General features: G+C 48.1%; 1 protein-coding gene across 2 annotated transcripts in view; it reads left to right on the top strand.

Annotated features, from left to right (window-relative positions):
* The first annotated feature begins 1,926 nt into the window (after window positions 1-1,926).
* Window positions 1,927-13,636, top strand: part of BCAS4 (breast carcinoma amplified sequence 4) — a 66,028-nt gene continuing 54,318 nt past the window's right edge. The window contains exon 1 of one of the 2 annotated variants that reach the window (XM_004370545.3): window positions 1,927-2,188. In XM_004370545.3, coding sequence (XP_004370602.1) covers window positions 2,009-2,188 — 180 coding nt within the window. In that variant the 5' untranslated portion in view covers window positions 1,927-2,008. The remainder of the gene's footprint in view (window positions 2,189-13,636) is intronic. The other variant, XM_023742965.1, reaches the window with a different exon arrangement.

The following is a 13,636-nucleotide window of genomic DNA, read 5'->3' as shown; positions in this document are numbered from 1 at the left end:
TTTCTCCCATGGAGCTGCTGCTGGATGTGAACCACCAACCTTTTGGTTAGCAGCCAAGCACTTAACCATCGCGCCACCAGGGCTTTTTACCCGACTTGTACCTCTCTCCAATTTCTTCTTCCCCACCCCAAAAGAACCCCTTTCCAGAATGTGGTGTGCAGCATTCTTACGATCAGCTTTACACTTTAACTCCATATGCCTGTTTCCATAAACAATCTATAGTGTGGTTTCACATGTTTTTAAAACTTAATGGCAGCATGCCCTGCGGAGCCTTCTGCAACTTCTTTTTTTTCTTAGCATTATGTTTTCGAAATTTATCTGTCAGGGAGGTTTGTGTGCTCAGGCCCTTTTGACCCACCTGAGGCCTGATGGGGGCTTTTCTGGGGTACATCCGGCAGGCGGGCAGGGGCCAGGGCCAGTGCCAGTGCTTGGTTCCTGAGGTGGGCCGGATACTTGTCTGGATGTCAGGAACATCGTGACAATGATGAATCGCCACATGCAGGTTCAGTGACTTGCCATCAAACCCCTTTTTCTAAGCACCTGAGGCTCATGTCTTTGCCAAGAACCTTCCAGAGAATGACTCTGGCCTGAGGCCTGAATGTGTGGGAAGGGGATGCTGGGAACTTAGCAGTGGGGTGGGCCAATGTGGAAGTGGGTATTGCAGTGATAGATGACTTCAAAGGTAGATGGCACGACTTGCTACCTAAGGTTGCCAAAGAAAATATAGACATCCTGTTAAATGTGGATTTCAGACAAACAATTCCAATTTAATGGGGAGGGGGATGAAGGGCATCCCTTATTTTTATTTGCTAAATCTGGCAACCCTACCCCCACCTCAATTTTTTTTTTTAATATATAACAAATTTAACATTTTAAAAGAAAAATCATCACAGGAAAAATCAGGACTCTAGATTTCCCTACATCAATTTATGTTTTTAGTACTTTCTTCATTAGCATTGATTTGGGGGAATGTGTCCCACTGTCTAAGGAGCTCCCGTGGAGCAGCGGTTAAAGGCCTACGCTGCTAACCATACGGTTAGAACCCACCCGCCCGCTCCTGGGGAGAAAGAAGTGGCAGTGTACTTCCCTAAAGATTTACTGCCTTGGCAACCAACCCTATGGGGCAGTTCTACTTCTGTCCTATAGGGTCGCTATGTGTCGGAAGAGACTCATCGGCAATGGGTTTTGAGTTTTATCTCACTCTCTTCAGCTCTGGGTCCTCTAAAGGGTCTAAGCAAGCCTCCTAGTGTATGTGGGTCAAATTTAGTGCGCTTAAGAAAGGCTGCTATGAGTGGAATCCACTCGGGGGCAGCTGCGGCTAGGAGGAAGGGGATAGGGAAGCAGAGAACCTCCACTCTTGGTTTCCCCGATTTCCCAAACTCTCTCCTGGCACAAACTAGATGCTTAAATAGCATGCGCCTTGGGCGGGGAGTTTTAGGCTTTAAATAAAAGGGATCCTTTAGAAGAGAGGTTCTTAGGCTTTAAATAAAAGGGATCCTTTAGAAGAGAGGTTCTCTAGCTTCGATGAGAATTAGAATCACCCCGGGAGCTTTAAAAAACACTTTTGTCCAAGGCCTACCCCAGGGATTCTGATTTAATCGGTGTAGTGTGTGGCCTGGCTTCCGGGCCTTTAAAAAGCTCCGCAGGGGCTGCTAATGTGCAGCCTAGGTTAGGAACCGCTGCACTACGGGGATTCCTAGAAGCGGTTGTCTATACCACTGGTTCTCAAACTTGCCTGTATGTTGGAATCACCTGGGGAGTTTCAAAAATTATTGCTATCCAGGCCCCAACCCTACGGATTGTGAGTGGTTTGCGCTGTGGAATTTTTTAAAAGAAATCCACGTGGTTCTAATTGGCCGGCGAGTTTGCGAATTACTGGTTTACTGGGTAGTGCGGGGGCCGGGCGCAGTACGTGCCGCTAGGGAGCGCTGCTCGCGCAGCCAGGCGCTCTGGGAGCCGCGGCGGCCGGTGAGCACCTGCCCCGCCTCCGCCAGGCGGGCCGCGGGGCATGCAGCAGGCCGGGGGCGGGGCTTTGAGACCCAGCCACTGCAACCCGCTCCCGGCCAGCCTCCGCGGTCCCGACCCCGCTGCTCTCCTGATGCTGCTCGTGGACGCCGACCGGCCGGAGCCGGTGCGCAGCGGGGCGCGCGAGCTCGCGCTCTTCCTGACGCCCGAGCCGGGGGCCGAGGTAGGGGCTAGGCGTGGAGGTGGAGGACTGGGAGTTTCGAGGTTGGGGGTCCCCGGGAAGCAGTGGACTGCGCGGCCCCCGGTGCCCCTGAACTTGGCCACGTCCGGACGTGGGCGTCCTCCGCTTCCCAGCAGCATCTTCTGCGCCGGCGCTGGGGCTCCGGGCCCGGAGCGGGAGGACCAGGGTCCCCTCTTTTCCGGAGCAGTGGCTGCCTGGCGCCACCCAGAGAGAGATGCGTGGCAGCTCGGGCCTGCCCCCTCCTCCATCCGAGAGCGGCCCCAGGGCCCAGACCCGAGTCCCATTCCCACCCTAGCTTCCCCTAGTCTCCGCTGGGCCGCCGGAGCGCCGGGCAGGGCGCGCTCGGAGCCGCTGCCCTGTGCTGGCCGAACCCTGCGGGGAGGTGGAGCCCTGGTCTTGCCCCTGCCCTCTGAGCTGTGTGCCAGGTGCCGGGGAGGAGCGGTCAGGCTCCGTCTGCGCGAGGCAGCCCGAGGCCTCGGTCCGCGCACTGTTGCTAGGAGGGGGAGTAACTTGTCTGTGCTTGATGTTTTAAAAGCATAATGTTAAAGAGGATCTAAAACTAGTCTGTCTTCTCCTGAAACCAGCCCGTTACCAATGCTGTGAACGAGTTACTCGTTTACCCAGGTTCACCAAGAGTTATTTAGGGCCGGACGTTCAACCTGTGCCCTTTTTAAATCATCACGAAAGCAGTATATACGAAGTCTTTCCCCAGACGGTAGAGAAGTACTTAAAAGGTGAACACCCCTCTCCCTTTTCTCCCCCACCCAGTGCTTGTTCTGAGAGATAACCATCAGTAAAAGTTTGGTGTACATCATTCCAAAAGTGTAGACAATGCATTTACAAATGTAGCTATGCATATTCATATATTTTATTTTATTTTATTTTTTTACAAAACTCCACTTGATACTGTAATGCTGTTCAGCAGCTTGCTTTTCTTTACTCGAAATAGCATGGGCAAATGGGAAGTGACTGCTCATGGGTACCAGGCTTCTTTTTGGGGTGACGGAACATTCTGGAATTAGTGGTGATGGTTGTACAACGCTGTGGATATACTAAACACCACTGAATTGAACATGTTCAGAGGGCGAGTTTTATGGTATGTGAATTATATCTCAATTTTTAAAAAATAGCATGAACATTTCCATGTTGGAATGTAGCCATGAGCACTGTCCAATAGAAATAGAATTCAAGCCACAAATATGAGCCACCTGTTCATTTTAAGTGTTCTGGGAGCTGTATAAAAAGATAAAAAGAAATTGGTGACATTAATTTTAATATAGTTAAAATATCATAGGATATTTGTGATGGTTAAGATTGTGTGTCAGCTTTGCTGGGCCATGATTCTCGGTATTTAAATGTGATCACCCCCATGATAGGATCTGCTGTGAGCAGCCTGTCAGCTGAAAGGGAGTTTCATTGGGTGTGTGGCCTGCAGTGAATGTAAGTGGACATTCTGGCACTTGCCTGCTCTGGATCCTGCAGTTGGCTCCTGTTCTTCTGACCTCTGGTTCTTGGGACTTGAGCTAGCAGCTTACCTACCAATCTTGGGATTTGTCGATCTTCGCCGTCTGTGAGCAAGAGCCTTGCTCTCCGACCGGCCGATCTTGGGTTCACCAGCCCATGCGGCTGCGTGAATCAGAAGAAACCTCTATCCTGATCCATGGATTTGGGACGTTCCAGCCTCTACAATTGCGTGAGTCGTTCCCTTGATATAAATCTCTCTATATATAGTTATAGGAAACCCTGGTGGCATAGTGGTTAAGTGCTACTGCTGCTAACCAAAAGGTCAGCAGTTCAAGTCCATCAGGCATTCCTTGGAAACTCTATGGGGCGGTTCTACTCTGTCCTAAAGGGTTACTGTGAGTTGGAATCAACTCGACGGCAGTGGGTTTGGTTTTTACTGGTTTTGCTTCTCTAAAGAAACCAGTCTAAGACAGTATCTAAAACATTATCATTTCAGCATCTGATCAAGATACAAAATTTTAAGATTTTCCATTTTTAGTACTAAATTTTCAAAACTAAGCCTATAATATTGAACTTACAGCACTTCTCAGTTTGGATGAGCCACATTTTAGGTGCTCAGTAGTCACATGTAACAGCAGTCTGGATATCAAATGACGTATTACACTGGACAAATCTGCTGCAAAAGACCTCTTTAAAGTGTTCAAAAGCAAAGATGTCACTTTGAGGACTAAGGTGCACCTAACCCAAGCCATGGTGTTTTCACTTGTCTCATATGTGTTCGAAAGCTGGACAGTGAATAAGGAAGACGGAAGAAGAATTGATCCCTTTGAATTATGGTGTTGGCAAAGAATATTGAATATACAACAGACTGCCAGAAAAACGAACAAATCTGTCTTGAAAGAAGTACAGCTGGAATGCTTCTTAGAACCAAGGATGGTGAGACTTCATCTCATGTACTTTGGACATATCATCAGTCCCTAGCGAAAGACATCATGCTTAGTAAAGTAGATGATCAACGAAGAAGAGGAATATCCTCAACGAGGTGGATTGACAGCAGCGACTGCCACAATGGGCTCAAACATAGCAATGATTGTGAGGCTGGTATAGGACCAGGCAATATTTTGTTGTGTTATACATAAGGTGATTATGCATTGGAACCTATTCTACAGCACCTAACAATAATAACAAGTCACATGTGGCTTCCGTATTGGGTAGTGTAGGTCTCTGTCCTTCTCTGGCTTCCTAGTATTCCAGAAAGAAATAATAATTGCTACTATTTCCTGAGTACATACGATATGCCCACAGTGTGCTGAGCTCTTCATGGTTGATGTCCTTGCATCCTGGCACTTACCCAATGACTTGGATGTTATGCCCATTTTATAGCTGAGGGAACAGTCTCCAACAGAATACGTGACGGACCCAAACCAACCGACCAGTTACTGTCAAGTCGATTCCAACTCACGGTGACTCGTGTGCCAGAGTAGAATTGTGCTCCATGGGGTTGTCAATGGCTGATTTTTTGGAAGTAGATCAACAGCCTTTCTGCCGAGGTGCTTGTAGGTGGACTCAAACTTCCAAGCTTTGGGAAGCAACTGAGCATATTAACCATTTGTACCACGCAAGGACTCCAAGTGATGTTTTACGGCTGTACTGTATAGTTTGGGGGGCCCTGGTGGCACAGCGGTTAAGAGCTCAGGCTGCTAACCAAAGGTCAGCAGTTGGAATCCACCATCCGCCCCTTGGAAACCCTATGGGGTAGTTCTGCTCTGTCTTATAGGATCACTATGAGTTGGAATCGACTCAGTGGCAATGGGTACAGTATATAATTCAGGAGCCATTCCCCCAGGGATGAGCATTTAGGTGGTTTTCACATTTTCACTGGCTTAAGCCTCCTGAGTATCTTTCTTCCTCTTTCTCTCCCTTGCTGTCAGCCGTGAGATGTCGTTGTGCCCAGCAGCCAAACCTCAGCTTCATTTCGTCTCTATTAGGGACAGCCTTCCAGAGAAACTGCGTGTATTAACTTCATTTCTTCACTCGGGCTCTCTAAACTCACACAAGGATTGGCTTGTGCTCATTCGTAAGGGTCGTAATGAAGCGCCTAAACTCCCTGTAGCTCCACGCAGCAATAAACACACTTATAGCCCTTGCTGAAGTTTATTTAGCGAAAGAAGCGGAAACGGCTCCAGAGCAGAGTCATGCACAGCCTCTCCTTAAAGCTTCATTCATTAGCTGATCAGTTATGACACTCTTACCACGTGGGCACACGAGCTGGGTAAAGGGAAGTCTGGTTTGGGAACAGGCTGGGGAACAGATCCCCTCTCAGCCCTTCTCCCAGGGTCACTTTGGGCTTTTATATGGATGGGGCAGTGGGTGTCTCAGTCTAGTGAGCCCAGCCCTAGGGGTGTCCTGGATTTGCTGGTCAATTGGGCCTGCTTTCTTCAACACACTGAGCCTTTACTATGTGCCAGGCCCTGCCCGGAGCTGGGGACACCGCTTCAGTGAGACACACAGGGTCCCCACCCGCACAGTGCTGACAGACAAACACATAAGCAGATAAATCACCCAAAGTGTGATGAATGCCACGGAGAACGTAACATGGGGTTTGAGTATCGTGTGTGTTTGGGGGTCAGGGCGTGGGGAAGGCCTCTCAGAGAAAGCTGAGACAGAGTGTTCACCACTAAGGAGTGTGCAGAGACCCAGGACGGGGAATAAGAGAGGGACCCGACCTTGTCTGGGTGTGATCGGGGGGGCTTCCTGGTGGTAGCAGCATTTTAGGCCAAGCCCTGCAGGAGGACTAGGAGTTGGCCAGGGCCAATGGGAGGAGAAAGGTATACCAGGCATAGGGAAGAGTGCTGGCAAAGGCCCTGGGGTGGGATGAAGCAAGGTGTTCCCTGGGATAGAAGAGCAGCAGGCCAAAGGGGAGAGGTGGGAGACGTGGCTAGGGAGAGGGCAGAGCTACGCTGGGGACTTGGCACACGCATCCCAGAGGATCAGGGAGCTACTGGATGGGGCAGAGTGTTGAGATCGGTTGGCAGGTGAGCATTTTACTTTTTCCAGTGCTTTTGTGGTTTTCTGTTCAATTAGTTTCTTTTTTCTCTTTTACTTCTTCTTTTGGGGCAGTTTCAGAGGAGGTCTCCGGAAGCTGCTTCAAGATGGCAGGGAGAGAGATGTGTGCCTCTGGGTGCCTTGTGATTTATGAGGGTGTGAGCTCAGGGGCTTCCCCAGTGGCTGGGTACTGGTGTCCACCCAGGGGGGATTGCTGGCGAAATTCCACTTTGTTTGTGAGCTGGGATACAGAACAGGTTTGGCCCATAGACTGAGGGTTAGTGACCTAGATGGAGGGGAGGAAAGGAAGCCAGCACTTTCTGACACCCAGGGTGGAAGGCAGGGGCCTTTGAGTGAGCAGAGGACGGTGACCCAGATAGCACCTGGCGCTTTTAACCACGGATGCGCTAGGTCAGAGGTTGCAAACGGGCAGCCAGAGGCCAAATCCAGCATTCAGAGCTGATTGGTTCCGTCCACGTAGGGTTTTTAAAATGGAGACGTTTCAGTTAAAAACCTGAGTATCTGGCTTCTTTTACAAATGGGCAGTCTGGGACTGCTAGGTCCCTGTTCCCTAGTTGTGGCCCCTGATTTGCCGCAGTTCTCACTCTTGTGTGTTGCCTCTCCCACACTGGGACTGGTGTCAGTTAACATTTACCCTGATTGTTAAACTTTTGATATTTTCCTGTAACCATCATAAGGGAAATATTTCTCCAAATCATGTGTCTTCACAAAAGTAGAAAGACAGAAATTATCCAAACATGGCCCTGAGTTTCGAGAAAAATGAGGCTGTTTCTTTGTGGAAGCCAAGAATATTCTCTTGTGTCCAATCTGCAGATACTAGTCTGTGGGAAGCCCCCAGCGTGTGTCCCACCCTTGTTGCCTGCTGGGCCCCTGTTGGCATTGGAGTTTTTGACCTTCAGATTAGAAGTCTGTGGGTGGAGACCCCAGGGCACAGTCTGCTCTGTCTCAGGGATGTAACGTTGTATTAATTGAATCCTCAAATCATAGCAAACCTGCTGCATGCCTAGCCCTGAGCTGGGCTCTGGGGAAAGAGCAGCAAGGCAGTTGCTTGTCCTCAAGGAGCTGGTGTTGCAGTGGGGGAGATGAGCCAGCTAGTCATGGGCAAACAGATAGAGTGACTAAATTATGGTAGATGCCGTGAAATCAGCACCTGAGGGCCTGTGATAGACTGAGGAAACCTAGACACTGCAAGGTCCATGTTCCCTAGTTGTGGACCCAGTTTGCCACAGTCTCCACTCTTCCCTACTGCTCCCCCACACTGAGACTGGTATCAGTGGACATTTACCCTTGTGCCTGAGGGACCCTTCAAGGAGGATCAGAAGGAACCAGCTGGGCAAAGACCTGGCAGCATGGGGACAGCCCACAGGGTAAGATGAGGCAGTGGATGTGCCTGAGGGGTGGGCTTTGGTGAGCAAGGGGGATAGGGGCAGGACTGGGCCATGCAGGGCCTGGGCACCATGAGGAGGAATCTGCATTTTATTCTCAGGGCCATGGGTAGAAGCCGGGAGCAGGCTGAGCCTGGTGTGATCCGATTTATGGATTAGAGACCCCCTCTGGCTACAGTGTGGGAATGGATTGGAAGGGCCCTAGTGGCAGCAGAGAGACCTGAGAGTGACTCTGTGGCCCTTTAAGTGGATGAGGCCTGAGCTGGCCAGACTTCCTGAATGAGAACCTTTAGTTGGTGTGAGGAGCCAGGGTCAAGACGGGTTCCTGGAGAGAAGCAGCTTCCTCAGAAGGAAGTTCTAACCTAACTGCAGAACCGCCCAGGAGTGGACGTGCCGTCCTCAGGGGTGCGGGCAGCCTCTTGTCACAGGCCATCTTGCTTTGGGTAAGGGTCAGCCTGGAGCCTGGGCTGAGGGTTCCCCATGTGGCTAACCCTCAGTAGCATCAACTGAGAGGCTTTCCAACAGGTTTCCAAAGATCGGAGACAGCCTCAGTGTTCGTCAGCTTGGCTGGTAACAGATGCCTTGAACAGAGGACAGCTCTCGGCTGCAGCGTGAGTCAGCTCCAAATGTGCTGATTCGCTGCAATCTCCAACATACAACGCTAAGTAAAAACAGCAAGATGCATGTTAGCGTGTACCACATGCTACTATTTTCCGTAAACAAGTATAAAACAGAAACAAAAACTCAACATATTTTCATGTACACGTAAAAAAACCAGTTGCCCTCAAGTTGATTCCGACTCATGGTGACCCCTTGTGTGACAGGGTGGAACTGTGTTCCATAGGGTTTTCAGTCTAGTTTTTGGAAGTAGATTGCCAGGCCTTTCTTCCAAGGTGCCTCTGGGTGAGCTGGGACCTCCGACTTTTCAGTTACCAGCCAAGCCTGTTAACTGTTTGCGCCACCGAGGAGCTTCTGTCTGTATAAACAAGGCATTACATTGAATTGATCTCTGGGGATGGGGGTGAGGTTGAGAACCTCTGATACAGGGCACGGTTCCCAAACTTTGCCAAACGCTGGAGTCACTTGGGGATCTTTGAAAAAAATAAAGTGATCCTGGCTCCCACCCCAGGATGTTCTGATTCAATTGGTGTGGGGCATCTGGACTTCACACTTTAAAGAGCTCTCTGGGGGGAGTTTTAAGCCTGGGAGTGACCTGGTTTGATTGTTTGTTGGGAGAACTGATGGCAGTGGGACCGTGAGGGGAGGCCTGACTTGGAGAGCTAGACTTTTCACAGTCCTCAGGTGATTTCCCTTGGCTGCCCTGGACCTAGCCAAGACTGCCCGGCCTGTGTGTGCACAAGTGGGACCTTCCGCAGGGCTCTGCTTTCAAACAGCAGGAGGGACCTCTTCTGTTCACAGTTCCTGGGACAAAGTAACATAGTGTTGTTGGGAGCCACATCCTTTGCAGGCATTTGGGCCCCCAGCCCTCCTGCCCCTGGACAGGCTGGGTGGTGGGAGGACGTGGGTTCAAGTCTTGGCTCTGAGCTCAGGGCCCCTCTCAGTGCCTCATCTGATAGGTGCTTGTGGGGTCAGTGAGATGATTCCTAGGAAATAGTGCAGTGTCTGGCCCATTACAAGTGGTTGGGGACTATTAGCTATCAATTCTTCGTTCAGTCTGTTGGCGTTTACTGAGCAGGTGCTAGGTGCAGACCCTGGGTCAGGTGCTGGGGAAATGAAAATGTGCGCGTGAGAGATGCTTGCGTCCTTGGTGCTCTCCATCGTCCTTGGGGCTCTCCATCGTCCTTGGGGCTCTTCATCGGAGCAGGAGGGAAGGCAGAGCAAGTGGGAAGGCGGGTGAGTGGCACACAGGCTGAGCGGTAATGTGCAGTGTTTGGAAGTGGGCAACATCAGCCCTTCATTGGTGCTGAATGAAGGTCATGAATTTTCACTTTCTGCACCTGTGGGCATCAGAGCAACCATGGATTCCAACTTTTGGTTTGCAGAACACGCAGTTGTTGAACGCTTGCTTCAAATGAGTCACCAGCTGTCTTAAGCTGTCTTGGGATCTGAAATTATTCCTTTTGTGCAGCCATGGGGGAAATTCGGCCTATGGTCTTTTAAAGTAAACGAGCTGGTTTTATTTTTAAAAAAATAAGTTTAGTTTTAAAAATACATTGTATTTACACACGGGGGACCAATGCACCTCATGTGCAGCCACCACCCATCTGTCCTTGGAGGCTTGTGTGTTGCTATGATACTATCATGGATTGAATTGTGTCCCCCAGAAATGTATGTCTACTTGGCGAGTCCATTATTCCCAGTATTGTGTGATTGTCCACCATTTTGTCATCTGATGTGATTTTCCTATGCATTGTAAAGTCTATCTCTATGATGTTAATATGATGAGATTAGTGGCAGTTATATTAATGAGGCAGGACTCAGTCTACAAGATTAGATTGTGTTTTAAGCCAATCTCTTTTGAGATATAAAAGAGAGAAGCCAGCAGAGAGATGGGGACTTCATACCACCAAGAAACCAGAACCAGGAGAATAGCGCATTCTTTGGACCCAGGTTCCCTGCATAGAGAAGCTCCTAGACCAGGGAAGATAGATGACAAGGACCTTCCTCCAGAGCCAACAGAAAGAGAAAGCCTTCCACTGGAGCTGATGCCCTAATTTGGACTTCTGGCCTACTAGACTGTGAGAGAATAAATTTCTGTTTGTTGAAGCCATCCACTTGTGGTATTTCTTTTTTTAACATTTTTTTTTATTATACTTTAGATAAATGTTTACAGAACAAATAGTTTCTCATTAAACAGTTAGTACACATACTGTTTTATGACATTGGTTAACAACCCCACGACATGTCGACACTTTCCCTTCTCAACCTTGGGTTCCCTATTACCAGCTTTCCTGTCCCTTCCTGCCTTCTAATCCTTGTCCCTGGGCTGTTGTGCCCCATTATTCTCATTTTGTTTTATGGGCCTGTCTAATCTTTGGCTGGAGGGTGAACCTCGGGAGTGACTTCATTACTGAGCTAAAAGGGTGTCCAGGGGGTTTCTCCAGTCTCTGTCAGGCCAGTAAGTCTGGTCTTTTTTTGAGGGTTAGAATTTTGTTCTACATTTTTCTCTAGCTCTGTCCGGGACCCTCTGTTGTCATCTCTGTCAGAGCAGTCAGTGGTGGTAGCCAGGCACCGTCTGGTTGTACTGGACTCAGTCTGGTGGAGGCCAGGGTAGTTGTGGTCCATTAGTGCTTAACCAACAACATTATTAATGGGGAGAGAGTAGAGGTGGCTGATGAAGAAGTTAAAAAAAGACAACAGGCTTAGGGTGTTGCACAGGTTGGTGATGATAATGTGCTATTAACTAACGAGTACAATGAAGTCAACCCTCTACACCCAAGGTTACACCACACACACACACGCACAAAGTAAAAAAAAAAAAAAAAAAATTGCAGGAATTAGTCGATAGTCATGTATGAGGCTCTTTCTAAAATTACTGATTGCTTGTTGTATGCTGATGAATGTGATAAAATAGGTAATGGATGATGGATCTGAAGTGAAAAGTCTTTAAAGCAAATGAAATACACTGAAGTTGGTCATTCGTGTGTTCACCATTAAAGAAGCTCAGATTATTTCTCAGCATCCTTTAAAAGTGAATTCTTTTCTTATGAAATTGATAAAATGTTTTTCTTCTCTTTTTAAGTACTTTATTTTGTTCAGCAATGGAAGAGAAAAATATATTTTCTGAGAAATATGTACAAATCAAATATGCCATTTAGTTCTCCCTAGTAGGAATGCCATCTCTTTGCTATCATCCCGCATTGTTACCATCTTTTCCTAGCTTCTGCCTGAGCCTCTTTTGAAATGGAGGTTTCCAGGCATCAGAAAAGCACAGGGGCAGCAGCGAGAATGGTACTATCCATCTCCAGTACATCAAGCAGCACTGCCCTTGGCTTTCTTGAACTTGTTTCAGTGATAGTTTCTTTTTAAAGGTGACCCAGTGGCTTGAAGGCTTCAAAATCTGTACATTGGAAAACCCTGGATGACATTTCATTGAAGCTACTTGGGTAATTTGGAAAAGCTATGGCAGACTTGCTGAGAACCTAGTCTGCTTTAAGAAATATGTGCCACTCTGCTACCCCACTGCTGTGGAGTCAATTTCGACTCATAGTGACCCTATAGGGCAGAGGAGAACTTTCCCATAGGGTTTCCAAGGCTGCAAATCTTTTTTTTCCTCCTATGGAATTTATTTATTTTTATTATTTTTTAACTGTTGTAGTTTAAATTTCAAGTTAGTCTCTCATGCAAAAATTTATACATACATTGTTATGTGACCGTAATTGCTCTCCCCATACTGTGGCAGCACACTCTTCCTTTCCACCCCTGATTTCCCATGTCTGTTCAACCAGCTCCTAACCCTCTCTGCCTTCCCATCTCACCGTTGGGCAGAAGCTGCCCATTTAGTCTCTTGTATTTACTTAAACTAAGAGGCACACTCCTCACGAGTATCACTTTATGTCCCACAGTCCAGTCCAATCCCGGTCTGAAGAGTTAGCCTTGGAAATTGTTTTAGTCCTGGGCTGATAGAGAATCCAGGGGCCATGCTTTCCGGGGTTCCTCCAGTCTCAGACCATTAAGTCTGGTCTTACTAGAATTTGAGTTCTGCATCCCACCTTTCTCCTGCTCCATCTGGGACTCTCTGTTGTGTTCTCTGTCAGGGCAGTCATTGGTGGTAGCCAGGCACCATCTAGTTCTTCTGGTCTCAGGCCGATGAAGTCTCTGGTCTATGTGGCCCTTTCTGTCTCTTGGGCTAATACTTTCCTTGTATCTTTGGTGTTCTTCATTCTCTTTTACTCCAGGTGGTTGGGACCAATTGATGCATCTTAGATGGCCGCTTGCAAGCTTTTAAGACCCCAGATGCCACTCACCAAAGTAGGATGCAGAACATTATCTTAATAAGCTTTGTTATGCCAGTTGATCTGGATGTCCCCTGAAAGCATAGTCCCCAGGCCCCTACCCCTGCTACTCTGTCCCTCAAAGTGTTTGATTGTATTCAAGAAATGTCTTAGCTTTAGTTTAGTCCACTTGTGCTGATTTCTCCTGTAGTGTGTGCTGTCCTTCCCTTCACCTAAGACCATTGTTATCTACTATCTAGTTAGTAAATAACTCTCACCCTCCCTCCCCACCCTCGTAACCATCAAAGAATGTTTTCTTCTGTGTTTAAACCTTTTCTTGAGTTCTTATAATAGTGGTCTTATACAATATTTGTCCTTTTGTGACTGACTAAATCCACTCAGCATAATGCCCTCTGGCTTCCTCCATGTTATAAGATGTTTCATGGCTTCATTGTTCTTTATCGTTATGTAGTATTCCATTGTATAGATATACCATAATTTGTTTATCCATTCATCCGTTGATGGGCACCTAGGTTGTTTCCATCTTTTTGCTGTTCTGAACAGTGCTGCAGTGAACATGGGTGTGCATATATCTATCTGTGTGACGGCTCTTATTTCTC

Source organism: Trichechus manatus, unplaced genomic scaffold, assembly GCF_000243295.1.
Source record: "Trichechus manatus latirostris isolate Lorelei unplaced genomic scaffold, TriManLat1.0 scaffold00008, whole genome shotgun sequence".
Lineage (NCBI taxonomy): Eukaryota > Metazoa > Chordata > Mammalia > Sirenia > Trichechidae > Trichechus > Trichechus manatus.
The sequence above is the reverse complement of the archived record's forward strand: the minus strand, read 5'-3'. Positions and strand labels throughout refer to the sequence as shown.